The sequence below is a fragment of the Pleurodeles waltl genome, chromosome 6 (genome assembly GCF_031143425.1).
Source record: "Pleurodeles waltl isolate 20211129_DDA chromosome 6, aPleWal1.hap1.20221129, whole genome shotgun sequence".
NCBI lineage: Eukaryota > Metazoa > Chordata > Amphibia > Caudata > Salamandridae > Pleurodeles > Pleurodeles waltl.
Window position 1 is genome coordinate 140,878,638 of NC_090445.1, and position 26,153 is coordinate 140,904,790.

At 45.4% G+C, this 26,153-nt stretch overlaps 1 protein-coding gene across 1 annotated transcript; it reads left to right on the top strand.

Moving 5' to 3' along the window:
• The first annotated feature begins 3,682 nt into the window (after positions 1 to 3,682).
• Positions 3,683 to 24,710, top strand: LOC138299388 (keratin, type I cytoskeletal 12-like). Its single transcript, XM_069237615.1, has 8 exons — positions 3,683 to 4,126; positions 14,264 to 14,346; positions 16,560 to 16,716; positions 19,115 to 19,273; positions 19,685 to 19,810; positions 21,372 to 21,589; positions 21,825 to 21,868; positions 24,079 to 24,710. Exons 1-8 carry the CDS (start codon positions 3,731 to 3,733, stop codon positions 24,180 to 24,182), a joined length of 1,287 nt encoding a protein of 428 aa, XP_069093716.1. The 5' UTR covers positions 3,683 to 3,730; the 3' UTR covers positions 24,183 to 24,710.
• The last annotated feature ends 1,443 nt before the right edge of the window (positions 24,711 to 26,153 follow it).

Genomic DNA, 26,153 nt, shown 5'->3' on the forward strand with positions numbered 1-26,153 from the left:
TGTCGCCTATGCAACTGCTCATTCAACTGTTCTACCTCGTTATCTTTAAACTGTATAGCAGCTTGCATAATCGAAATACCTTTTTCTCTCTTATTTTTCTTAGCTAATTTAATTTCCTTTTGCTTGGCTTCCTTACGCCATAAGTGGAAAGAATCAAACATTGCCGGCCGGGCTTTCTTCTTAAAAAGTCTAACTTCGAGGTTATCTAAGATTTCTGTGTCAAAGCTACCATTTTGGGGCCATTTTAAAACACCATCTTTTCTGGTGTAACGGATCCATACTTCATTATATGTGATGGGGCCTACTCCGTGCTTCACATATAGTTCATAGGTTGGAGTTCCAATCTGAGGAACCGGACATGAGTCCTCCAACCGGGAGTCCCTTTTACAACCAAGACAAAACAAATTTCCAAGTCTGCTAAGACCAGGCATCTTCGCTCACTAGTCTAGCTTCAAACTTCAAAGGATTATCGTTTACGATAGTCTCGTGAATACACGAGTCCTTCGGCTTTGGTACTTGCAAGTTCCAAATCAAAGTGATCCCGAAGGGATACCAAACCAAGGGGGTGATTCTAACATTGGCGGGCGGCGGAGGCCGCCCGCCAATGTTCCCCCGACAAAATACCGCTCCGCGGTCACAAGACCGCTGAGGGTATTTTGAGATTTGCCCTGGGCTGGCGGGCGGCCGCCAAAAGGCCGCCCGCCAGCCCAGGGCAAATCTACCTTCCCACGAGGACGCCGGCTCCGAATGGAGCCGGCGTAGTGGGAAGGTGCGACGGGTGCAGTTGCACCCGTCGCGTATTTCAGTGTCTGCTTTGCAGACACTGAAATACTTTGCGGGGCCCTCTTACGGGGGCCCCTGCAGTGCCCATGCCATTGGCATGGGCACTGCAGGGGCCCCCAGGGCCCCCGCAGCACCCCCTACTGCCATCCTGTTCCTGGCGGGAGACCCGCCAGGAACAGGATGGCGGTAGGGGGTGTCAGAATCCCCATGGCGGCGGAGCGCGCTCCGCCGCCATGGAGGATTCCCCCGAGCAGCGGAAAGTCGGCGGGAGACCGCCGACTTTCCGTTTCTGACCGCGGCTGAACCGCCGCGGTCAGAATGCTCGAGGGAGCACCGCCAGCCTGTTGGCGGTGCTCCCGTGGTCGGTGACCCTGGCGGTCACCGGCCGCCAGGGTCAGAATGACCCCCCAAATGTCCAACTAAGGACCAAACCAAGTGTCCAACTAAGGACTGGGAGACGCTCCACTTATACTTAACTGAAAATATCGATGACGTCACCAGAAGACTCGTCTTATCGTTTCGCTCTACCAAACATCAAGGGTCCAAATCAGAACGATAGCCAGGGCAGCAGTCCTTCGTAGCTGTCGGGAAGCGGGGAACCTCGCAGCAAAGACTTTCGGACCACGTCGACATGCAGGGGTCGATGAAGTGGCGGCCTTCCTCCAGAATTTTCACACGAAGCTCCTCACGGACCTCAGGCTTGGACCGGTACCGCTGGTATCGCCCCATGTTTGGCGCCAACTGAGGTACTGGGTTTTTCAGAACCGGTACTGATCCGGTAACCCAGCGGTGCCAGGGTACACCCAAAGACCTCGGGTACTTTCCTGATTCAGACCACAGAAACTCAGAGTCTTCCAGGTGAAGTCAAAGATCGAATTTATTGGCTGCAACCAAGTAACAAGCGTCCTAGGAGTACAACAGCACGGTTTGTATGTTCTCAGGAGACTGTGTGTCAATGCAAAATCAGGTTTCCTTATATACAGTTTTTTAAGCTTCAGGCAAACATTCTTGACATTTTGGTTGGTCATTCACATGTTTTCACTACAAAGGAAAAAACAGTGTCATGATGAAACCTCATATTTCATGTCATCCAACCCATAATAAATTACCCGGCAAGGCCTAGAATTTCACATCAGATAAGTGTGGACCCCCAATAAAAACGGGCACCTCCCCCTCGTAAAGTAAGAAGAAGAAAAGAGCAGGTGCAGGTGTGAGCAAGATTAGGCAGGGTGTGTTAGCGATAATAAGGGTTTTATGGCATGGTGTACCTTGATGCTATCTGATTCGGCCACTGGGAGAGGGACTGACCAAACAGGTTTGGCCTGAGGCAATGGTTCCAGCTTGCCCAGGTCAGAGAAAAGTCAATCAAGGTGTACGTGTCCTTGGAATCAAATCTGACTGTATTATAAGCCTATGTGAGGGCAACTTTTAAAATGGCTGTCGTGTATAAAATGGGAGCCACGAGTGCAGGACGAAAATGGCGATTTCGAGGTGAAAACGCTGCTGGAATTGAGCGAAAATGCTCATGCTTAGTGTACTAGTCATTATCGGTCTTTTGATACTAAAATCGTACTGCTGTGGCAAAGTAAATTACATGGGTCCAGAATTTTTAGAACCACAGGACCCCCTGCAAAGTACATGGAGCGACCCCCCTCCTACCTGAAACCAGTCAGGACCTCTCAGGCCAGGGGCCAGACGTCTGTGTGCAGTTTAAGCCAGTGTGCGGTGCATGACTGCGTGCACAAGCATATCAAACTAACTGGTTCCAGACCCAGTCAGTGTACTCTGCTGAGGGGGCCCCCTGGAACTCCCAGTCCCTTCCGCATCACGAGGGCTGTGTGGGCTTATGTGTTGCCACTGGCAGCACACATGGAAAAAGTATGTAGATAAGAAATTAAGATATTTCTCCATGTTAAACCTCTGTCAGGTAGGCACATAATTTTGGTACAAACTCAGGATACAAGTCTTGGTAAATCTTGGTTTGAGTCAAAAACCATGTTGATGCATGGGAACGCCCATACACCACCCATGAAGCGCCTACCCTCTGCAAAGTACCACAAGGCAGCATATTCAGCAGCCTAGTTTTACTTTGTATTTACTAACATATGCAAGGTCACTGAAAGTGGCTTTGCATGGCTTAGTAAATACCAAAAATAATTATGAGCCTGTGCTGCGCCAGGAAAGTGACCCCTCCCTCATGCTAAATCATAGTACATTTTGGCCTTTGTGTGTGAAGAAAGAAATGCACCTGTAAAATAATAATGATTCTCTAAAAGTTGATAGAGGTTTACTGTTCATTTACTTTTTTTTCCGTAGTCTGTATTCTAGTCAAACTAAACCTAGCTTTAAAGACTAGTTGAGCACTATCAAGATTATATTTTTTATTACAGAAGTAACATCTCACATCTGAGGCGCTTTACATGGAATCCTCGTATATGCAGGTAGAGTCTGTTTAAGACTAGATACCAGGAAACCAGCAGTACAGTGGGATCACAAATGATGCACAAAATGTTGCCTCTTAAATTGTTCATTTCATTTGGAAGCCAGTGTTCCTTCACTTCAAAGTGACTTTTGCAAACTGTCTATTAATGATCCTCGCATACAAATGAATTCATAGGAAAAGGGGCAGTGCTTTAACTACTTAAGATCAAAAAATTACATCAAATAAAGTGAATGCTTAGCGTTGCCCCACCTACTTTATCTTGATTCACAATTTGATGAGAAATGGATATGGCAAACAAGGTTTGAATATTAATTAATCACACCTATAGTAATGAGAGGGAGAGTCTGACTTTGAAACAAAACTGCTTATTTAATTGATTAATCATAGAAATGAAACACCCATTACACTTTGCATATAAGGGCTCAGAATTCCAGCCATTGCACCAGCATCCTCCACTCTTCTCCTCAGTGGCACTTTGAAGGGTAGCAATTCTTCAGGAGGATCATGTCTTTCATTCAACATAGTGCTGGATCCACCTGGGTCTCAGTAACTGGTGGTGGAGCCAGCTTTGGTGGTTTCCAAGGCAGTGTTGGAGCAGCCCAAGAGGGCTATTGTGGTGGCTTTGGTGCTGGTGGACTTGTTGGTGGACCTGCTGTGGGATTTGGCATTGTAGCTGGTGTGGGTCAGCTCAGCAACGAGGGCCTCCTCTCTGCTGGGGAAAAGGAGACCATGCAAAACCTCAATGACCGCCTTGCTAGCTACCTGGACAAAGTCAAACAACTGGAAAGTGCCAACTTGGAGCTTGAGAACAAAATCAAGGAGTGGTATGCAAAACACCGTCCACCAACAGCTCATGACTACAGCAAATATTATGCAATAATTGCAGAGCTTAAAAAAAAGGTAGGAAGATTGTAAATCATTAAAAACTTGGACTAATGGCATCCCTGATTACTTTGCTCCATGCTATTGGTACAGTGTGTAATGCAGAAATTAATATTTACTTTTAAAGTGTTTAGAGCTGGGGCTTTCGTCTCTCCTAGTATCAGGTGTAGCTGTATATTGGATACAGCACATTTTCTTCTCCAGATGTGTACAGCAGGCATTCTTTCTCTGTACTTCGTCACTGCAGTACATTTCTAATAAGCCCTAATTATGGACCAACAACTTCCTTGAATGCAATTGTGATCAAACTCTAGCATATACCAGATCATTAAAATCTTCCCTGATGTTTCCAGTACTACTCACAGGTGGGAAATATTTGTAGCACCTTTCACAATTATGAGAGATAAATGACAAACAAATCTGTTCGATTAGGTTTCTGTTAGATCATTGGAGTGGTACCTTCAGACTGTTTTGTGGTTTGCAACACCATGTTTCCAGTCCCAGACTCTAGAACAGGTGGACTTAATGCACTCTGTAAGATGTAGCCTTGATTTTCTTCTATAGAATCTCTTTGACTACAGTACCTAATTACATTGATTTTGTGACAGGATTAGAGGACAGGAAATGGTTTTATGGCCAGACCTGCTGATATTGGAGCTGGGAACCAGGTTCGAGTCCCTGTGTCTATTCAACTTACTGTAATATTGTGCATAACACTTAGAGGCATATTTACAAGCCCCTTACGCCACCTTAGCTTTATTTTTTTTTACTCTAAGGTGGCACTGTTCCTGCACCATATTTACAAAGTGGTGGAATACAAGCATTGGGCCACTTTGTAACCCCTTGCGCCACGTGCTCCATGCATAATGTATACAAGGGGGGGCGTTCCCTTGTTAGGAGGCCCGAACAAATGGCACAGTGAAATTGACAAGATTTCGCTGAGCCATTTTTCCATCATTTTTCCTGCTCTGGGTAGTCGTTAACATGACGCACCCATTTGAATCAATCATCCTCCCTGTGCTTTGCTGCACCAGCATCAACATTTTTGATGCTAGTGTAGCAAAGCCTCACAATAGTGTCAAAATGTTGATGCTATTGTGATAACGACCGCTATGGTGTATGTTGGACCTGGCTTTTTGACAGGGACATCCCCAAACTTTTTGCCTCCTTCCTCCTATTTTTTCTGACCTGTTGTTGTTGGCTTTTGACCTCTGGGCACTTTACCACTGCTAACCAGTGCTAAAGTGCATATGCTCTCTGGGTAAATTGTACTACTGATTGGTTTATCCATGATTGACTATTTAATTTACTTGTAAGTCCCTGGTAGAGTGCACTACATGTGCCTAGGGCAGGTAGATTAAATGCTACTAGTGGGCCTGCAGCACTGGTTGTGCCACCCACCTCAGTAGCCCCTTAACCCTGTCTCAGGCCTGCCATTGCAAGGCCTGTGTGTGCAGTTTCACTGCCACTTCGACTTGGCATTTAAAAGTACTTGCCAAGCCTAGAACTCCCCTTTTACTACATATAAGTCATCCCTAATGTGTGCCCTAGGTAACCCCTAGAGCAGGGTGCGGTGTAGGTAAAAGGCAGGACATGTACCTGTGTAGTTATATGTCCTGGTAGTGTGAAACTCCTAAATTCGTTTTTACACTACTGTGAGGCCTGCTCCTTTCATAGGCTAACATTGGGGCTGCCCTCATACACTGTTGAAGTGGCAGCTGCTGATCTGAAAGGAGCAGGAAGGTCATATTTAGTATGGCCAGAATGGTAATACAAAATCCTGCTGACTGGTGAAGTCGGATTTAATATTACTATTCTAGAAATGCCACTTTTAGAAAGTGAGCATTTCTTTGCACTAAAATCTTGTTGTGCCCTTCAATCCACGTCTGGCTAGGTTTAGTTGACAGCTCCTTGTGCATTCACTCAGACACACCCCAAACACAGGGTACTCAGCCTCACTTGCATACATCTGCATTTTGAATGGGTCTTCCTGGGCTGGGAGGGTGGAGGGCCTGCCCTCACACAAAGGACTGCCACACCCCCTACTGGGACTCTGGCAGACAGGATTGAGCTGAAAGGGAACTTGGTGCATTTCTTAGAGACTCTTTGAAGTCACCCCCACTTCAAAGGCACAACTTAGTATAAAACAGGGCCTCTGCCCTACCTCATCAGACACTTGCTGGAGAAGAAACCTGAACCAGAAACTACATCCTGCCAAGAAGAACTGCCTGGCTGCTCAAAGGACTCACCTGTCTGCTTTTCTACAAAGGACTGCTGCCTTGCTGTTGGCCTGCTGCCTTGCTGAACTCTTGCCTGGCTGTAAAAGTGCTCTCCAAGGGCTTGGATAGAGCTTGCCTCCTGTTCCCTGAAGTCTCAGGACCAAAAAGACTTCACTCTTCCTCTTGGACGCTCCGTGCGCCGAACTTCTCGACGCACAGCTTGTTCCGCGGCATGAAAAACGCCGCACACCGACGCTGATCAATGCGACGCCTTCGGGACGACCGAAACTTTGACGCACGGCCTCGCAAGGACAATGCCGCCCGACTTCCCGGGAGAAATCGACGCGACGCCTGCCGTAAGATCAAAACTTTGACGCACGGCCTCGCAAGGACAACGCCGCCCGACTCCGCAGGAGAAATCGACGTGACGCCTGCCGTGAGATCAAAACTTTGACGCACGGCCTCGCAAGGACAACGCCGCCCGACTCCGCAGGAGAAATCGACGCGACGCCTGCCGTGAGATCAAAACTTTGACGCATGGCCTCGCAAGGACAACGCCGCCCGACTCCGCAGGAGAAATCGACGCGACGCCTGCCGTGAGATCGAAACTTCGACGCGCAGCCCCGCAGAACGACGCGCAGCCGGAAAACAAGCAGGAAAATCCACGCACAGACCCGGGACATCTGGTAATCCCCGCGACCCACAGAAAGAGACTGTCCGCGCGCCAGAAAACGACGCCCGACTTCCCCGCGTGGAAAATAACGACGCAAGTCCGTGTGTGCTGGGGAGAAATCGACGCACACACCCTTTTTCCACGCACCTCTTCCTTTGTGGCCCTCTGAGGAGATTTTCCACCAGAAACCAGGTACTTTGTGTTTGAAAGAGACTCTGTTTACTGTCTAAAGACTTAAGACACTTTATATCACTTTTCAGTGATATCTTTACAAATTCATATTGCAACTTTGATCGTTTTGACCTGAAGATACCCAGATAAATATTATATATTTTTCTAAATACTGTGTGGTGTATTTTTGTGGTGTTATGCTATGGTGTTGTATGATTTATTGCACAAATGCTTTACACATTGCCTTCTAAGTTAAGCCTGACTGCTCGTGCCAAGCTACCGGAGGGTGAGCACAGGCTGATTTTGGATTGTGTGTGACTTACCCTGACTAGAGTGAGGGTTCTTGCTTGGACAGAGGGCAACCTAACTGCCAACCAAAAACCCCATTTCTAACATTGGTGGCAGCGGTGAGGATAGGACTTGTGTTTGTGCAGTGACATACAGTAGCTAAGTATTTCACTACCTACCCACAGTTGAAGGTCAACTTGATTTTTCATCTTTTTTGGCTCTTGGTTCTCTGATGTCCTCCTGGATATACTATTGATATTTTGGACTTTGGATTTTGGTTTTTGCTGATAAGATCTTATCAAAATGGGATTGTGTACCTACTCATTCTTTGTTCGTACTGACCACCTCACTAAGGCTGACCTAAGGAAGCTTTGCAGACAATGGGGCCTTCCTGTAGCAAGGAGATCTACTAAAGCGGAGATGCTCCATCACTACATAGTCTGGGGGGAGGAAAGATGGGCAGAGAGAGAGGCAGCAAGAAACCAAATGACTAAGTACCCCTCAGATGAGGAGGAGGACTACGCACATGAGGAGGAAGACTACTCAGATGAGGAGGAAGACTACTCCGAGTTGGACAGTGACCCAGAAATAGATGAATGGCTCCGAAGTCAAAGGCGACAGGAGCAACAATTAGAGGAGTATCTTGCAGAGGTTGAGGCAAAAAGACTCATAGCCCTGGAAGAAGAAAAGATTGCAGCTCAAGAGCTGAGCTGTAAAGAGCTGAAACTGGAGGCCGGAAGGGCTGAGTCCAGTTCAGATGGTGGCAGCAAAAATCTTGCATCTAGTACTGCTGAAGAAGGGCACAAGCCCAGAGATGTGGTGCCCAACTTGAAGAAGGGAGTTGACACACCCCAGGCAGTTCAAGGGTATGAGGTAGTTCCCGTTATGCACAGGGTCCCTGAGAAGGATTGGGGAACTGGCACAGGGAGTCATATTCCTACTGGGGGGAGGGACACTTTACTGACTCTAGCAGAGAGTGACAGAGAAAAGGGTTCCCCCCTGGTGGACGTCCTGGATATAGAGTGTAGAGACATCCCAGAAGAGTTTGGGTTGAGTGTCAGGGACAGACAGATACTGTCTCACCAGTCTCAGGAGGGTGAAGTAGAGTGCTTTTCCAAGGTTGAGTTACTGGGTGGTTGGGTGAAGGGTACTGTGGTTAATACATGTGAAGGGCAGAGTGATGTAATTGCTGGAGAGCATATGTCTGGTCCTTATTTTCCAGAGCTACGCCAACACCAGGTGGAGTGTGAGTTCTCTGACCCCAGGGAACTTACAATGGAGGCAGACTTCTGGGTGAGTACCAGAGAGTCTGAAGAGGCATTTGGGGGTGCTCCTGAAGGGAGTGGTCTAGGTGGGTCCCAACCAAGTGTGGTGGGAGAGGATTGTAGTGTCCCAGGTAGGTCCCAGGTCCTAGAGGGTTCCATGAGGGAACACCAGGAGGGAAGCCTAGCCTGTACCGTAGGGCCACCTTTTGAGGGAAGCCCCGCAGTGTCAGAAGAACTTGGGGGGGTGACTGTAGCCAGCATCCCAACAGTTCTGGTGTCTGGCAGTACCCCTCCTAGTGAGGGGGTGCAGAAGTCCAGACATTGGGTTGAGAGGGGGTTGCAGACCCCAGTGGAGGACCTTGAGAGTCAGGGGACCGCTCTGAGAGCAGAGCCCCCCAGGAATGACCCAGGTGAAACTGTTTCTGGTTTGGGGGAAACCCAGACTCTGCCGGATGGGCAGAGGTCGGGAGACCTGCGCCAACCAGACTCTTGTGTGGCCCTTGGGGACGGTGTGTCCCTTGTGGGGGGTGAGAGTGCCCCCCAGGAAGTCCTGGCATGCCAGGCAAAGATTCAACCTCAGGGTGGTGACTCTGGGTTGGATACCCAGGTTCAGAGGTTAAACTCTGACCTGGTAGGAGGTAGATGTGCCTCCCAAGAAGTCCTGCTGTGCCAGGCAATTGTCCAACCTCAGGGTGTTGACTCTGCATTGGATGACCAGGTTCAGAGGTTAAACTCTGACCTGGTGGGGGGTAGGTGTGCCCCTCAGAAAGTCCTGGCGTGCCAGGCAATTGCCTAACCTCAGGGTGGTGACCCTGGGTTGGGGAACCAGGCTCAGAGGTTAAACTCTGACCTGGTGGGAGGTAGGTGTGCCTCCCTGGAAGTCCTGGCCTGCCAGGCAATGGTTCAACCTCAGGGTGGTGACTCTGGGTTGGCTAACCAGGTTCAGGGGATAAGCTCTGACCTGTTGGGGGGTAGGCGTGCCCCCCAGAAAGTCCTGGTGTACCAGGCAGTGGTCCAACCTCAGAGTGCTGACTCTGGGTTGGATAACCGGGTTCAGAGGTTAAACTCTGACCTGGTGGGGGGTAGGTGTGCCCCCCAGAAAGTCCTGGCGTGCCAGGCAATTGTCCAACCTCAGGGTGTTGACTCTGGGTTGGAAGACCAGGTTCAGAGGTTAAACTCTGACCTGGTGGGGGGTAGGTGTGCCCCCCAGAAAGTCCTGGCGTGCCAGGCAATTGCCCAACCTCAGGGTGGTGACCCTGGGTTGGGGAACCAGGCTCAGAGGTTAAATTCTGACCTGGTGGGAGGTAGGTGTGCCTCCCAGAAAGTCCTGGTGCGCCAGGCAATTGTTCAACTTCAGGGGGGTGATTCTGAGTTGAATGGCCCAGTTCAGAGGTTAAACTCTGACCTGGTGGAGGGTCAGTGTGCCCTCCAGGAAGTCCTGGTGTGCCAGGCAATTGTTCAACTTCAGGGTGATGACTCTGAGTTGAATGGCCAAGTTCAGAGGTTAAACTCTGACCTGGTGGAGGGTCAGTGTGCCCTCCAGGAAGTCCTGACGTGCCAGGCAATTGTTCAACTTCAGGGTGGTGACTCTGAGTTGAATGGTCAGGTGCAGAGGTTAAACTCTGACCTGGTGGAGGGTCAGTGTGCCCTCCAGGAAGTCCTGGCGTGCCAGGCAATTGTTCAACTTCAGGGTGGTGACTCTGAGTTGAATGGGCAGGTGCAGAGGTTAAACTCTGACCTGGTGGGGGGTAGGTGTGCCTCCCAGGAAGTCCTGGTTTGCCAGGCAGTGATCCAGTCTGAGGGTACAGACCCTGGGCTGGAAGACCAGGTTCAGGGTGTCCCCCCGGACCTGGAGGGAGGGGCTACTGATAACAGTGCCCCTACCATGTTGTCTTCTGAGGAGGCCACTCTTAGTTGGAGGGTGCTGGACCCCAGAAGGGAGGGCAGGGGGAGGGAAGCCTCACCCCGGGCCCTAGTCCAACCTGAAGGTACAGGCCCCAGGTTGGAGGGCCAGTTGCAGGTTAACAGCCCTGCACTGGTGGAGGAATGGTACAGGGTGACTTCTGTAAGCACCCTGACCATGTTGGACTCTGGGGGTACCGCTCCAGGAGGGAGGGTACAAAGCCCCAGAGGGGAGGACAAGGTTCAGGCTGTCATCCCTGACCTGGTGGAAGGGAGAGTGGTTAAAGGGTGCCCAGCACCTGGGGCTACCGCCCCCCACTCTCCACAGCCACAGTGGTTGGAGAGCTTTGAGAGGCCTGGGGCCTGGCTCTCATCCCTGGCAGCTGTCAGTAATCACTGTGGCTTGCTGTCCGGGTGGACAGAGTTATCCCTGGGGAGGGGACAAGTGTCACACCCCAGGGGTAGAGTGGGCAACACCACTGTGTTGGTCATGGTGGTACTATCCTGCTCCTGGGATACATCTGTGAGCAAAGTAAGGTTAGGTGCTGCACAGATGGGATCCGCAGGTAAGGAGAAAGGTTCCCCATGGGTTGGCTTAGTGGGCCCTGAGAGTATGGACAGAGTGATCCAATTGGAGTCAGGAAGGCGAAGAACTGGAGCATGCCCCTGCTGTTGTGGGCCTGGGTCCTTGTTCTGTCGCCTCAAACAGGGAAGTACATCAGGATAGTGATTGTTCTCCCCTGGCTTTAGGCTGGTAGGGGGTCATGTTGGACCTGGCTTTTTGACAGGGACATCCCCAAACTTTTTGCCTCCTTCCTCCTATTTTTTCTGACCTGTTGTTGTTGGCTTTTGACCTCTGGGCACTTTACCACTGCTAACCAGTGCTAAAGTGCATATGCTCTCTGGGTAAATTGTACTACTGATTGGTTTATCCATGATTGACTATTTAATTTACTTGTAAGTCCCTGGTAGAGTGCACTACATGTGCCTAGGGCAGGTAGATTAAATGCTACTAGTGGGCCTGCAGCACTGGTTGTGCCACCCACCTCAGTAGCCCCTTAACCCTGTCTCAGGCCTGCCATTGCAAGGCCTGTGTGTGCAGTTTCACTGCCACTTCGACTTGGCATTTAAAAGTACTTGCCAAGCCTAGAACTCCCCTTTTACTACATATAAGTCATCCCTAATGTGTGCCCTAGGTAACCCCTAGAGCAGGGTGCGGTGTAGGTAAAAGGCAGGACATGTACCTGTGTAGTTATATGTCCTGGTAGTGTGAAACTCCTAAATTCGTTTTTACACTACTGTGAGGCCTGCTCCTTTCATAGGCTAACATTGGGGCTGCCCTCATACACTGTTGAAGTGGCAGCTGCTGATCTGAAAGGAGCAGGAAGGTCATATTTAGTATGGCCAGAATGGTAATACAAAATCCTGCTGACTGGTGAAGTCGGATTTAATATTACTATTCTAGAAATGCCACTTTTAGAAAGTGAGCATTTCTTTGCACTAAAATCTTGTTGTGCCCTTCAATCCACGTCTGGCTAGGTTTAGTTGACAGCTCCTTGTGCATTCACTCAGACACACCCCAAACACAGGGTACTCAGCCTCACTTGCATACATCTGCATTTTGAATGGGTCTTCCTGGGCTGGGAGGGTGGAGGGCCTGCCCTCACACAAAGGACTGCCACACCCCCTACTGGGACTCTGGCAGACAGGATTGAGCTGAAAGGGAACTTGGTGCATTTCTTAGAGACTCTTTGAAGTCACCCCACTTCAAAGGCACAACTTAGTATAAAACAGGGCCTCTGCCCTACCTCATCAGACACTTGCTGGAGAAGAAACCTGAACCAGAAACTACATCCTGCCAAGAAGAACTGCCTGGCTGCTCAAAGGACTCACCTGTCTGCTTTTCTACAAAGGACTGCTGCCTTGCTGTTGGCCTGCTGCCTTGCTGAACTCTTGCCTGGCTGTAAAAGTGCTGTCCAAGGGCTTGGATAGAGCTTGCCTCCTGTTCCCTGAAGTCTCAGGACCAAAAAGACTTCACTCTTCCTCTTGGACGCTCCGTGAGCCGAACTTTTCGACGCACAGCTTGTTCCGCGGCAAGAAAAACGCCGCACACCGACGCTGATCAACGCGACGCCTTCGGGACGACCGAAACTTTGACGCACGGCCTCGCAAGGACAACGCCGCCCGACTTCCCGGGAGAAATCGACGCGACGCCTGCCGTGAGATCAAAACTTTGACGCACGGCCTCGCAAGGACAACGCCGCCCGACTCCGCAGGAGAAATCGACGTGACGCCTGCCGTGAGATCAAAACTTTGACGCACGGCCTCGCAAGGACAACGCCGCCCGACTCCGCAGGAGAAATCGACGCGACGCCTGCCGTGAGATCAAAACTTTGACGCATTGGCCTCGCAAGGACAACGCCGCCCGACTCCGCAGGAGAAATCGACGCGACGCCTGCCGTGAGATCGAAACTTCGACGCGCAGCCCTGCAGAACGACGCGCAGCCGGAAAACAAGCAGGAAAATCCACGCACAGACCCGGGACATCTGGTAATCCCCGCGACCCACAGAAAGAGACTGTCCGCGCGCCAGAAAACGACGCCCGACTTCCCCGCGTGGAAAATAACGACGCAAGTCCGTGTGTGCTGGGGAGAAATCGACACACACACCCTTTTTCCACGCACCTCTTCCTTTGTGGCCCTCTGAGGAGATTTTCCACCAGAAACCAGGTACTTTGTGTTTGAAAGAGACTCTGTTTACTGTCTAAAGACTTAAGACACTTTATATCACTTTTCAGTGATATCTTTACAAATTCATATTGCAACTTTGATCGTTTTGACCTGAAGATACCCAGATAAATATTATATATTTTTCTAAATACTGTGTGGTGTATTTTTGTGGTGTTATGCTATGGTGTTGTATGATTTATTGCACAAATGCTTTACACATTGCCTTCTAAGTTAAGCCTGACTGCTCGTGCCAAGCTACCGGAGGGTGAGCACAGGCTGATTTTGGATTGTGTGTGACTTACCCTGACTAGAGTGAGGGTTCTTGCTTGGACAGAGGGCAACCTAACTGCCAACCAAAAACCCCATTTCTAACAGTGTACCATATTGCAAATATGGCACAACCATGGTGTCGTTAGGTGGCAATAGGGGCAAGCAGCAAAAGTGGTACATCAGTCCTGATGTGCCACTTTTTTTGCAAACATGCCCCTTAATCTCTCTCTGCCTAAAAGATGAATCTAACCTTGTGTAGTGTAATTGGTGTTCATGTAAAGCTCTCCAATGCCACGGGGTTGAGTTCACATTATATAAAACTGCAAAAAAAATAAGCTAAACATGGTTTCCAGGAGTTATGAAGCCATCTGATGATTGTACTGATATTGCATGGTGGTGCCTGAAATATTAATTAAATTAGGAAGCGAAGCAACTGGTTATTATGTGCATGAACCTCGTCTGTAAGGATATTTCTTGAATTATCAGAAATGCTTAATAAAAGATGTGTACGTCTCCAAACGTTCTTTTTCTGGAGGATTATTGACTTTTGATTTGAAGGTCAGGTGACTTGCCCTCTTAGAAATTACAGTGAGACTGTTGCACCATAACCTGCAATGTGAACTTTTATTGTCTTCTAGATCATTGCTGTATCTATGGAGAAAGCCAGCATTGTACTGCAAATCGACAATGCCAGACTAGCTGCTGAAGACCTCAAACTTAAGTAAGTCAGTAAATTCCTTTATCTGCGGCTATTCCTTAGAAAAGAGGCACAGCTACCCAAATGTCAATATATTCATGTCTGCCTCACCTTCCTTTCTTCACCGCCAATACATCTTCATGGTCTGGTCTAGAATAGACTAGATCATGGTAACAGCCTTTTAATTAGGTGCCGCACTACCTGCTTGTCCCCCTGATAAAGTTATTATCATTGTCACATGGACTCTATCTTACCTTGCCAGACACACCACACCAGGACCTCCACTTGCCAATATCAGGATAACTAAGTATCCAAGAAGCACTAATCCCTCTCATAAATCTTGAAATCTAAGGACACGATTTAGACCTTCACAGACGGACAGCTTTCCATCAGGGTGGCAGGAGATATCTCCTCCACCATCCTGACTGGAATGCCACCTGTCAAAGCACAAGATCACTATCACCCTTCTGTGATCTCTCTGCCGGTACCACTGCCACCGTAGCTGAAAATCTGGTGGATAACTACCATCATCAGCTGATCACCAAGTTGTTTTGCTTTCAGAATCAGACTCACAAGGCAAAGTTCCTTCCTGAAAAACAAAACAACGAATGACCCCCACATCTTAGGAGAAAGATGTGAGTGGTTTTTATTTTTATTAATCATGATAGATGGACAGATAAAAAACAGTACACCAGACTGCCTGCTCTAAATAGGGAGGATGGTCTGATGCCCTTACCCTGGCATCTCCCCTACTCTGTTGGGCTTTTGAAGTAAGTTTTCCAATGGTGGAGCCCACAAAGGCACTGCCGTCGAAAAACTGATGACCCTTCTAATTCAAAATAGTGCGGGTAGACTTAAGTTTTGGCAGACAGAGTACTCCATCTCATTTGTGACAGAATACTCTAAATCAGGCCATTTTTATTTAAAATTCTCCATGGCTGTGTTTCAATGTACCTGTCACAAACTATAGCAAGATATGTTTACTCTTGAAATCTGCAATCAGCGTAAATATTTTTTTTTACTTTCCTTGAAGTACCTTGTGAGTTACAGAGATGTTCGCCCTTGAGAAAAGGCCCAATCATTGGACTTGCAAGCAGTTACTCATAAACATTAAAATGGAAGACTACCTTTCTCTTTCCACTCTTTCCCTCGCCCTTGTGCCCTACAAAGTTAGTTTATTCTGTGCATGTCTTCTTATCTCAATGACCACTTATCACCTCACTTACCTTCCTCACTATATCACCTCGTAATCTGTGCCACTGTATGTAAAGCCATACATGTTAAGAAAATTACCCATTCAAATAAATTTCAAAACAATAAAAAGGGCAATTATTTTTACTTTTAACCTATATATTTTCTTTCCACTGGATAATCTGTAAATTACCTTTCCCTGTCTTCTTACTTGTGAATTAATCTTTTTTCAGGAGATAAGTACAGGATTAGAGTTCCCTCACTGAAAAAACAGAGGTGGATGTCATGCTTGAATTATTTTTAGCAACAGAGATCAATTGAAAATATATGCTGAAGACTCACATGAGGATAGTGGGGGTGGAACATATGGCACTTACTTCTCTGGATAGCAATGCCGTCTGCACAATTGTATACTGTAGAAAGGACTTCCGAATGGGAAAGATTTTAGATTAGCAGAATCTCTTGACATACTTGCCTTTATTAATTAAGAATAACGTCTGGCACATTAAACACTTAATATTCAAGCAATACAGCACCCACTACAAACTCCATCTCTATAGGAGATGTCAGTAGGTGTTACATAGTAAGCAATTCAATACTACTGGTTACATTGAACTCAGAATGACGCAAGCCCTATTTGGCCCTTTTCACTTTGCAGACATGTATCAGGAGTACATAAAACATAAGATCCATCTTAACCTTGTTCTTTTACCTTACTGTGCCATCAGCCAGATGTGATGTGCATGATGGGAGGGTTCTTAAACACTAATCTTGCATTCAAAGACCAAAAAGCTGAAGGATATTTAAAGGGAAACTACATATTTCTCCAATGGATACATAGCTGTCTTTCACAATATTGTACTGATATATCTTTAATAAAAAAGCATACAGACTTAGTTGCATATTTAGAGTGTCACAGGGCTTCTGGCAATTTGTTGTTGCCATCTTTAATTTACTTGCTTGGAGCCTCAGTTGTTAGAACTTACTCTTTCATATTTGTTATAGCTTTTTCTGGTATTCAGATGTCAAGTTACTTTTTTCTCCAGGTATGAGAATGAGCTGTTCTTGCGCCAGAGCGTGGAGGCTGACATCAATGGGCTGCGCAAGGTGCTTGATGAGCTGACTGTGGCCAAGTGTGACCTTGAGGCAGAGGTAGAGAGCCTGACAGAGGAACTGGCTTGCCTCAAGAGGAACCACGAAGAGGTAAGAGCAATGTGACATGAAAGTGCAGGTATTAACGTAGATGGAATCCAAAACTTGTGTTACACCTGTTTGAAATGTGATTTCTGATTCATCAAAGTTTGCCCTTAGTTGTGTGTCTACTGTAAAAATGCTTTTGTAATTTGTTTTGAACTAACTTTCTTTAAAGGGTTGGTACACAATCTCATACAGGAAACTGAATTTTGCTAATAGCTGAGAACATTTATCACACTTTGACTATTTTCGGTCGTTTTTGTATGAAAAGGGCCAAATGATTCCCATTTCTCATGCCAGGGATGATATATACAAGGAGTTAGTGCAACAGAAAGCCAGTTCTTAACACCTTGGCCGACAATTGACCTACGGCCAATGCACTGACATGTATCTTATTGTCTAACATGTGTGTTTCTACTCTAGATCTAAGAAAAACATATCTTGTGGTTCTCGTGAGGACTTTAGCCTTGGAGGCACTTTTGTTTCTTAACCTGTTGCAGTCCTGGCCACGTTTCAGATATTTAGTTTTTGATGATTCTGGAGAGAGGATATGTTGAAAGGGTGGACTATAATTCAGCCAAATAATTCAATCATTTTCAGAAGCCATGGGGACAAATCAGATTGGTAAACAAGGAAAGTGTAAATGTATTAGATTAGAAAACATTATTATACATATGATTCTGATGTCATCAAAATGGAGACTTTCAGTATTAAGTGGTTTGGGCACATGGGGAGAAAGCATCTGGGATACGAGTGCTCAGCAATGGAGTTTGAAACTCATGAATTCGAATTCAGAGGCCTGATTACTGTACTACCTCTTTTTCCTAGGGCACATATCCTTCTTCTTCTTCTAAGACGATATCTTCATTCTGTAGGTGATGTGTACTTGTAATTGAGTTCATCACCTGCCATGCATTTTTTGGTAGTCCATATTACCTTTTTTTCTACTAGAGTATATATATTTCTTGTGAGACAAAAAAAAAACTTAATTTAGCTAGTCTGGATTGCCTTTTTTATGCTATACTACAGTTTGTTCTTCTCGGTAGACCACATTGCCTTCTTAATAGGGGTTATCTTCTTCTGCTAGGTAACGTCACATGTTCCTGCTAAACCTTTTCTCCTAGACCACTTCTGCTTAATTAAGTTTGGACACATCTCCTTCTTCATGCTAGGCTAGATTTCCTTCGTACAGCATATCTCTGTCTGCGTTACCATATCTTGCTCCCTAATGATAGGCCACATCTCCTGTGTTCTGTTAGATCATATCTCCTACTGATAGATGAAACTATTTGACAGGTCTGTTTCAACTTCCTGCTAGATCATAGTCCCTCCAAACCACATTTTTTTCATACTAGTCCACACATTCTCCCAGCCTGTGTCAGGTCTTACAACTCATGAACTTACTGTTGTCTAATACAGCATTGGTTTTTCCATTACACTATACAACATTTTCTCAAACCTCAACTTTATATACTCTAAAATTCTAGCCAGTTTGTAAAAGCACTTCAAACATGCTGGTGCTATTAGCAGTAGATACCGTTTTTCAATTTTATGATACTAAATATACTAACATCAGAAGAGTGAAACACAGGGTTGGGCTGTGAAGGATTTTGAACATGTGGCTTGCGGGTTGCACCAGATATTAGCATCAAGCAATTAACCTGAGCCGTCTGCGTGCGTCTCCTTATCAGCACAACTTACAAAACTCTTGCTAAACAACATCACTTCCTATTTCTAGACTACAACCTCCTTGCAATTGTGTCTATTAAATCAGACACACCAATTCATCTGCTGCTGTCAAAGTGCTAAAATTTGCACTTAGGGCAATGCCCAAGGTGGCATTAAGAAAACAAAAGCAGTGCTACATTTTAAAGTACACACAGCCCCCTTGGAGAAGCAGATGGAGCTTCAAAACAGTAACAGTGTTCTGATATATAGGGGTATTTGACGTATGGTGATCTGCAGCAGCCAACTAGGTTAAGATTTGTTTACTGAACTTAACAATGGATGTGAATTAGTGGTGGCCAGGGATAGCAGCTGCATCCACTGACATACCCTTTGGTACTCCTATCACTGCTCTTGCCATCACTGATGTCAGGAATCAAAACAGAATGGGAGAAACAAACTAAATATAGTTCTAGGAGCCATTGTGATGTACAATCATTGACCTCCCACCCCATCTCACAAGCCAATCAGAGGTGCTAGAGGGGCCAAAGGTAGACTACTGGTCAAACCTGAGATGGCATTGGGGATCAAATGATGCATGACGTCACATCTGCTGCTTTGGGATTTTGGTGAGTTGACTTATACAAAATCAACCATAAAAATAGCAGAGAATAGTACCTTTTTATCCCTGCCTTCTTTTAACCCCGGTTAATACCCTGATTTCTTGCTATTCCCCCTGCAGGAATTGAAGGGAGTATTACGAGCCGAAGGACAGCTCAGCGTAAAGATGAATGCCGCCCCAGGCATCAACCTGTTGAAGCTCCTCAGCAACATGCGATGCCAGTATGAGGAGATGGCGGAAAAGAATCGACAGGATGCCGAAGCAAAGTTCCTGGAAGCGGTGAGAAGGGGAGGGATGTCTTCTGGTCTGTGGGATAAGGAGTGAACCAAGGGAAACCTAGATATTTTCCAACATGCTAATGTACTCTGAAATACCTGCAAGGCTGTCGCCACGTCACTCCCATTTCAGACTCTACATAATATATCACTAATTATACCCAGGGCTTACCAGCCAAACAGGGTCCATATAGATCAGTCCGCTCTGATGCCTTGGGTTTGGAAAGATGTGTTCTTTAAATATGAATGTGCATATGGTCGCTCCCTATGTGTAATGACAGAGACAATCTAAACTGCTGGAATGGAATACACCCCAGCAGAACTAGCCATGGCTGAGATTAATTCAAGCAGTCTATCTGTCATTTTTTTGCTGTCTGAATATGTGAAAGTTACCTTTGCCCATGCTTTCTCTTAGAGCATTGCAATCAAGCAAGATATCTCTGCCGGGGCTGAGGAGGTACAGACCAGCAAGAGAGAGGTCTATGACTTAAAACGCTCCCTACAGGCCTTTGAAATTGACTTACAAGCAGCTCTGGCAATGGTAAGTTCTGTCAATTATTCAAGTTCTTTCTAAAGAGACTTTGCTGGTGAGAATTCTTTTCAAGCATAATTGATTCCCCGTTCTTTGAGGAAGGTCCCGTAGTGAAGACACTTACATACCTGCCAAGGTTCCTAGGTCCATACGTAGGTATCTGTCCCTGTCCAGTTCTTTGCTTTCCAGAGCACGTAGTACTGGTTTTATTATAGGAGAAAATATATCTACAAGTCTCAGAATGCAAAGAAAAAATCTGAGCTGCAGCAGCTAGTCACCATGGAGCCTGAAATCTTGTCAGAGCTGCGCCTATTAATATTAGTCAAAACTCTGTAACTGAATTGGATTTAATTCTCATTTTGGAAACCGTGGAAAGAGGGAAATCTAAATTTGACTTTGGAATCAGGTGTTGACCCTCCAATCTGAATGTTTCTCATAGTAGCTGACGACTGAGCATTTCCATTAACAGCTCCAAGAGAAAATGTGATTTCTAATGCATACTTTGGAAGTTATCTTTGCCACATTATTTGAGCATTGAAGTAAAATTCCCTATGCCTAACCCTTCGGCAATACTCATTATATAACTTTATTTAATTTATTTACAATGCACATAAATGTAACGAATAAATTTAAGTTCCAGGCACCTATACACAAAATTATACATAAAATAAAATATAAGCTATTCAAAGAATCATACAAATAATCAGAACATAAATTCAACATTTAAAACTGAGACAATTTATTTCCTCAAATAAAAGACACAAATCCCTAAATAACAGTGTTAGAGGAAAAGCGTAACTGGAGAGTAAGCTAGCAGTCGTCATGGCCATTGGCTATTATTTCAGTGTCTACTGTATCTGAAAGGAGTATATATGGTATGAATGAGAGTAAATGAGATTTGGATATTTTAAAACTAGTCTACATTTTGAAAGCCCAAACATACTGATAACATAAGGGTGGGGAGGAGGCATTAGGAGTGTTGAGACCCCTTGCTAAGACAGAGAGACTGGAGCTGACTCTGAGGCATTAGGAGTGTTGAGACCCCTTGCTAAGGCAGAGGGACTGACACTGGCTCTGAGAAACCAGGGAAGAGTTGCAGAGGCAGTGGGATGGCTTTAGCATAGACACAGCTGCATCAGAAGCTTGAAGGGGGAGTAGTAAGTGCACTGAGTTCATACCATGAACTAGCGGAGCGTAGAGACTATTCCAAGGTTGCATTCAGAATGGGAATGGAAAGAAAGCATGAAGCGTGTAGCCATCTTCACAACATCTACCCTTTAATAATGCCTCCATGCTGCTTTAAAGGTACCCTAGACCATTCTTGGGCATGAGGCAGTACGCTCTAAGACCGCTAAGACCTATTGAATGTACTTAATCAGCAAATGCATATTTTTCTGATACTAATTCAGGGAAGTTCCACACCTATATGTACTTGATTGTAATACCTTTTCGGGACTTGTGGGAAGGGATGTATGCTAGACTCCTTCTTCATCACACTTGGCCAATTGCTGTCTTTAGAACATTCTATCACTTTGTGTCAGGTGACCCTCTTTTCTTTTTTTAAACACAGAAAATATCCCTTGAAGCCAACTTGGCAGAAACAGAGGGGTCCTACTGCCTCCAGCTGGCACACCTTCAAGAGAAGGTCAGTCATTTGGAGGAAGAAGTTGCAGGAATCAAGGAAGAGATGGAGAACAATATGGCTGAGTATGAGCAACTCCTGGATATCAAGAGCCGTCTGGAGAGGGAGATTGAGACCTACCGGTGCCTGCTGGAGGGTCAGGGAAGGTAAGAACATGTCTAATCCTGAATATCTACACTGTAGAAATATTTAGGTTCTGAACAAAGTCCTTCACCCTGGGTGCCTTTGGAGGGAAGAGAGGTGCCCTAAAGTTTCCAAGTAAGTGACACAGGGAACCCCTTGATAAAACCTTGTTAGAAACATATCATGTCACTAAACCCCAAACCTTGCTTGTAGAATGATTATAAGAGAGTCATGTGCATTTATGTTTCTTCCTTTCAGTGTCGAAAAAAAGACCAAGAGTTATGGCTCTCAGTCATCAAAAGGTAAGTGTCCCCTCTTTCTATTTGTTTTGTGAAAATGGCTGGTAATCAAAGTGGCGAGTATTCCCACCTGTGTGTTTTCCTAGTATAATAAAACTTAGCCACCGAAGGGTTCCTATGGAACATATAGGGCCTGATTTAAGAGAAGTGCAGCGCCACTTTTCTTGAGCCCCTTTGCGCCCTCCTAACGTCATCATGTGTGTGCCGTATTTAACATACGTCGCAACAGGCCGATAATTAGGAAACTAGCATCAACATTTTTTACATTACTTTTTCATTTGCAGCATTAGCATAAAAAATGTTGACGCTAATCCTGCAAAGCCCATTTAAAACAATGGTGTGCCCCCTTTTAAAGCTTGCGCTGTGCAGGCGTTAAAAATACAGCAAAAAATACAGCTTCATTTTCTTCAGAACCCCTAATGGGGGAATGTCCCCCTTGCATACATTATGCCTGGCACACGCGTAATGTGGCACAAGGGGTTACAAAGTGGCACAATGAATGCATTTCGCCACTTTGTAAATCTGGCACTGCAATTTTGGCCTTGTTGGGACATATTAGCATAAAAGAAATGACGCTAGTGTGGCGCAAGGAGGCGCTGGGCCCTCCTAAATCAGGGCCATAGTTCCTCAGTGGCTGCAGTAGGTTGTGAAATCACACCAGATGGGGGAAAGAACTTGCCCTTCAAAGATTTTGACCTGCATTGCCTAAATTCTCTGTGTGGATTAGTAAAAACAGAGGTGTCACTGATCAAGCAAGCCTAATCCAAGCAGGGAATTAAAAATTTAGTTCCACCCTTCACATTTTTGTGGGATTAAATGTCCCACATTAAAAAACACTAGAATTATCTAGTCATTTTCTTTTTTTCCAATGCAATTTATGGCACCCTTAGCAAGAGGGTATCTTGTTCCCTCTTTCCTGTTCTCTGATAGTGCTAAAGTGCCACATGATACATTGCTATACATATGGGTAATTATAGAACACATGGCCTACCCGGGAGTGTATCCTGGTGCTGGTAAGCATGTGCTGAGTAAACTGTGTCTAGGAGAAGAACCAGGTGTTTAGTTTCTTGCAGAACTCAAGTATTGAGGAGAATGTCGCCTAAAGTAACAAAGTAACATGTGCTTCTATTCCACCTGAAATGTGACAGTGAAAAACAAGATGGAAAAAGATGGAAACAATAAAATGATTGGATGATTTGGGGATTTTGTTTGTGGGCTGCTTAATGCCTCATAACTGTTTGGGTGAACTTCCTCTTGGAAGAGTGAAAACATTTCTTTTACATGAACTATAAGTGACATATAAAACAGGAATTGCATTACATTTCTGCCTTATGAAACGTCACCCCTTTAGCAATGAGAATTATTTTTTCCCATCATAAACAATTGAAATTACTCTCACCTTCCAAACACACATACTTACTCGGAGCATTGGATTCAATACACCTGATACAGTGGGGAGGCCCACTCAATCTTCTTCATTTATCATATACTACAGTACCTTCTCACTCAAGCACACACTCACTCCTAGTAAGTCGCTTTACTATGGTTTGAAGGTGGAGATGACCTTTAGCCTAACTATGACTCCTGAATGAAGGACAGGAGACACTGAGGGGGGGCTGATGACTAGGTTACTAAAGCTGTTCATCTCAGTGTAGGACTGTTGGGGCCAGAGAGGTCAGGATGGTCACATGACCAAAAAGTACCACTAATACAATGTTCAAATAGTGTACAGACAGCGACATTAGGATGCCTCCATGAGAAACATGAATCGCCATTAGAATGTTTACTTGAGTATCTACTGATTTTATTTTTATATCCATATTTTGCACATGCGGCAAATAGAACAGTCTGCAAATGCGCATGCACCAACTATAAAGTTCACACAAAGCACATTCCCCATCAGGAGAACCTTCTCACAAGGTACTTGCAACACTGTTTGAACATTCTAACGCAGTTCATGCGTCAACTAGAATATTTACGCCCTGGATTCGATTTAGAGAGTTATTTGCCTACCTGAGTTTAATTTAGATACAAAAATCAATGAATTGCAGAGGACAAAATCTAATTCCTGATTTTAAAAAAGAGCACAGAATTCCATACTTTATCCACCATGTCCACGGTCTTCTCTGCCATTTTATATACCATTTGTTCTCTTCGCCAGACATCCTACCCGCATTCCATTGTTGACCTCTTCATTTAATTTCTTGTTTCAGCCCCAGAGCCAGTGAGAAGCCGAGTTGTAAAGACCATCGTCCAGGAAGTGATTGGCGGCAGAGTTGTCTCACAAGAGGAGAAACTAAGTGAACAGAAAATATAGCCAGAAGCTGATACTGTCCTTATGAAACCGCTAATCTACCGGGAAACCTTCATCAAGATGCATAACTCGGGAGGAGGAACACCTTCTATAATCCTACCTCTCCCGCTCTTCTGATTTTCCTACGGCTTTTTCGTTTCACCAAACATACCTGCACAATGTTCTGGACAATTTCATGCACTGAGCAACACACCACCCACCGAGCCTACAAGCAAACGAGGGGACACCCAAAATGAATGAGAGACACCTACGAAAACGAGAGGGCGCCCAATATGTCCGTCACGGCGGTAATACACAGTGAATAATTGGTTACCAACATTTTAAAACTTGGACCTATGTAGAGCATTTTAAATGTCATATCCGTTGTGACTTTACTTCTGAAGACTCCGCAAAGTGCCACCTCGGCAGGGGCACCGGATCGGAATTGGGACTATTCACTCTGCCAACGCTCTTTCTTTGGAATTTATCTCAGTTTCTTTGCCTTTCTTTACCAGAAAATATAAATCTCTGGTTCTGTGCCATTACTATTAAATAAACTATTTTTTTAATGCTAAATAAAATGGTGTATTTACTGGTCCCAAATGTGTAGAAAACACCTCCTCACTTTAGCTATTTACATATCTAGAAACTATTATTTAATTGTATTTTCTGGAAGTTAGTTCGCAAGGTAGTCACATTCGGACTCCAAATGTTTTGTGCAGGAGGACATTTATTGGGACAGGATTGCATACACATTGTAACATTTAACCAAATAACATTTCTTGAAGCCTTAAACCTACTGCAATCTTAAACGTATTGAACCTGTACCCTCTTTGTCTTTCCACCAGTCTCTTCTCCATCCAGCTTTATGCATTCCTTGCACCTTGCTCTCAGTCACTTTGTCCCATCGTTTATGTTTTAATCGCTTCCTTACCCAAATGAACTCCAAACTCTACCTCTTTCTCCTGCTCTGGGAATCCTACCCAAACCTATTAATCCAGCTGTACTTCATTCTTGCCCCAATGGGTGGATCTGCCTGCATCTGACTCTCTATCCCCCTACTACCGCCCCATCACCCTGCAACCTATCCTACCATGGCATCCCCCAGCTACCCTGTCCAGTAACTAAAAAACTGCCAGGTGGGTGGGTGGTCAGCCCTTAATTGCTGCTGCTGTCCCAGGCCCGTAACGGAGTCGGAAAGGGTTGTCACTTCTCTTTCTGACTCCTTATGTGCATGTGCCCCCTCCTCACTCCCTCTTCCCACAAACCCCACCAATCCCATCCTCCTCCTTCCCTTTCTTCACAAACTTGCCGGGTCTAGCTTCCACTGGGATCCGCCATTGGTATCCAAAGTAGTACTGAATTCAGTACTGAATTCCCAAATTTTCACTCCCTCGTGTTCTGGAGTTCGGCGGTTACTGCAGTATCTCAGAGTTATGATGTATATGTATTAATATATATATATATATATCATAACTCTGAGATACTGCAGTAACCGCCGAACTCCAGAACACGAGGGAGTGAAAATTTGGGAATTCAGTACTGAATTCAGTACTACTTTGGAATATATATATATATATATTATTATTATTTTTTCCAAACCAAACAATTGTAAACAATTGCAGACCGTTGCACTCCAGGAGAGTTATTTGCTTTATTGAACTAATGTACAACACCAAAGCCACCACCAACACGTTTCAACCAAAAGGTCTTGTTCACAGTTTGTAAGTGCATTTTCTATGACTCTCTTTTATACTTTTTATCACACATAGCCATATCAATGCATTATGGGAAACCTAGTGAAAAAATTGTAATTAAAAATTAAAAATGTGGAAGAAAGCATGTATCCTACAGAGGAAATATCGAAAACAAGAAGGAGCTCTAGAAAGAACAAGAGGATATCCCTTGAGGAGCAAACAAAAGAACAAAGCAAATTAGTGGACATAAAACAGAATGAGAACTTGATTGTTAATCTCTCTAATCATCAACTGACGA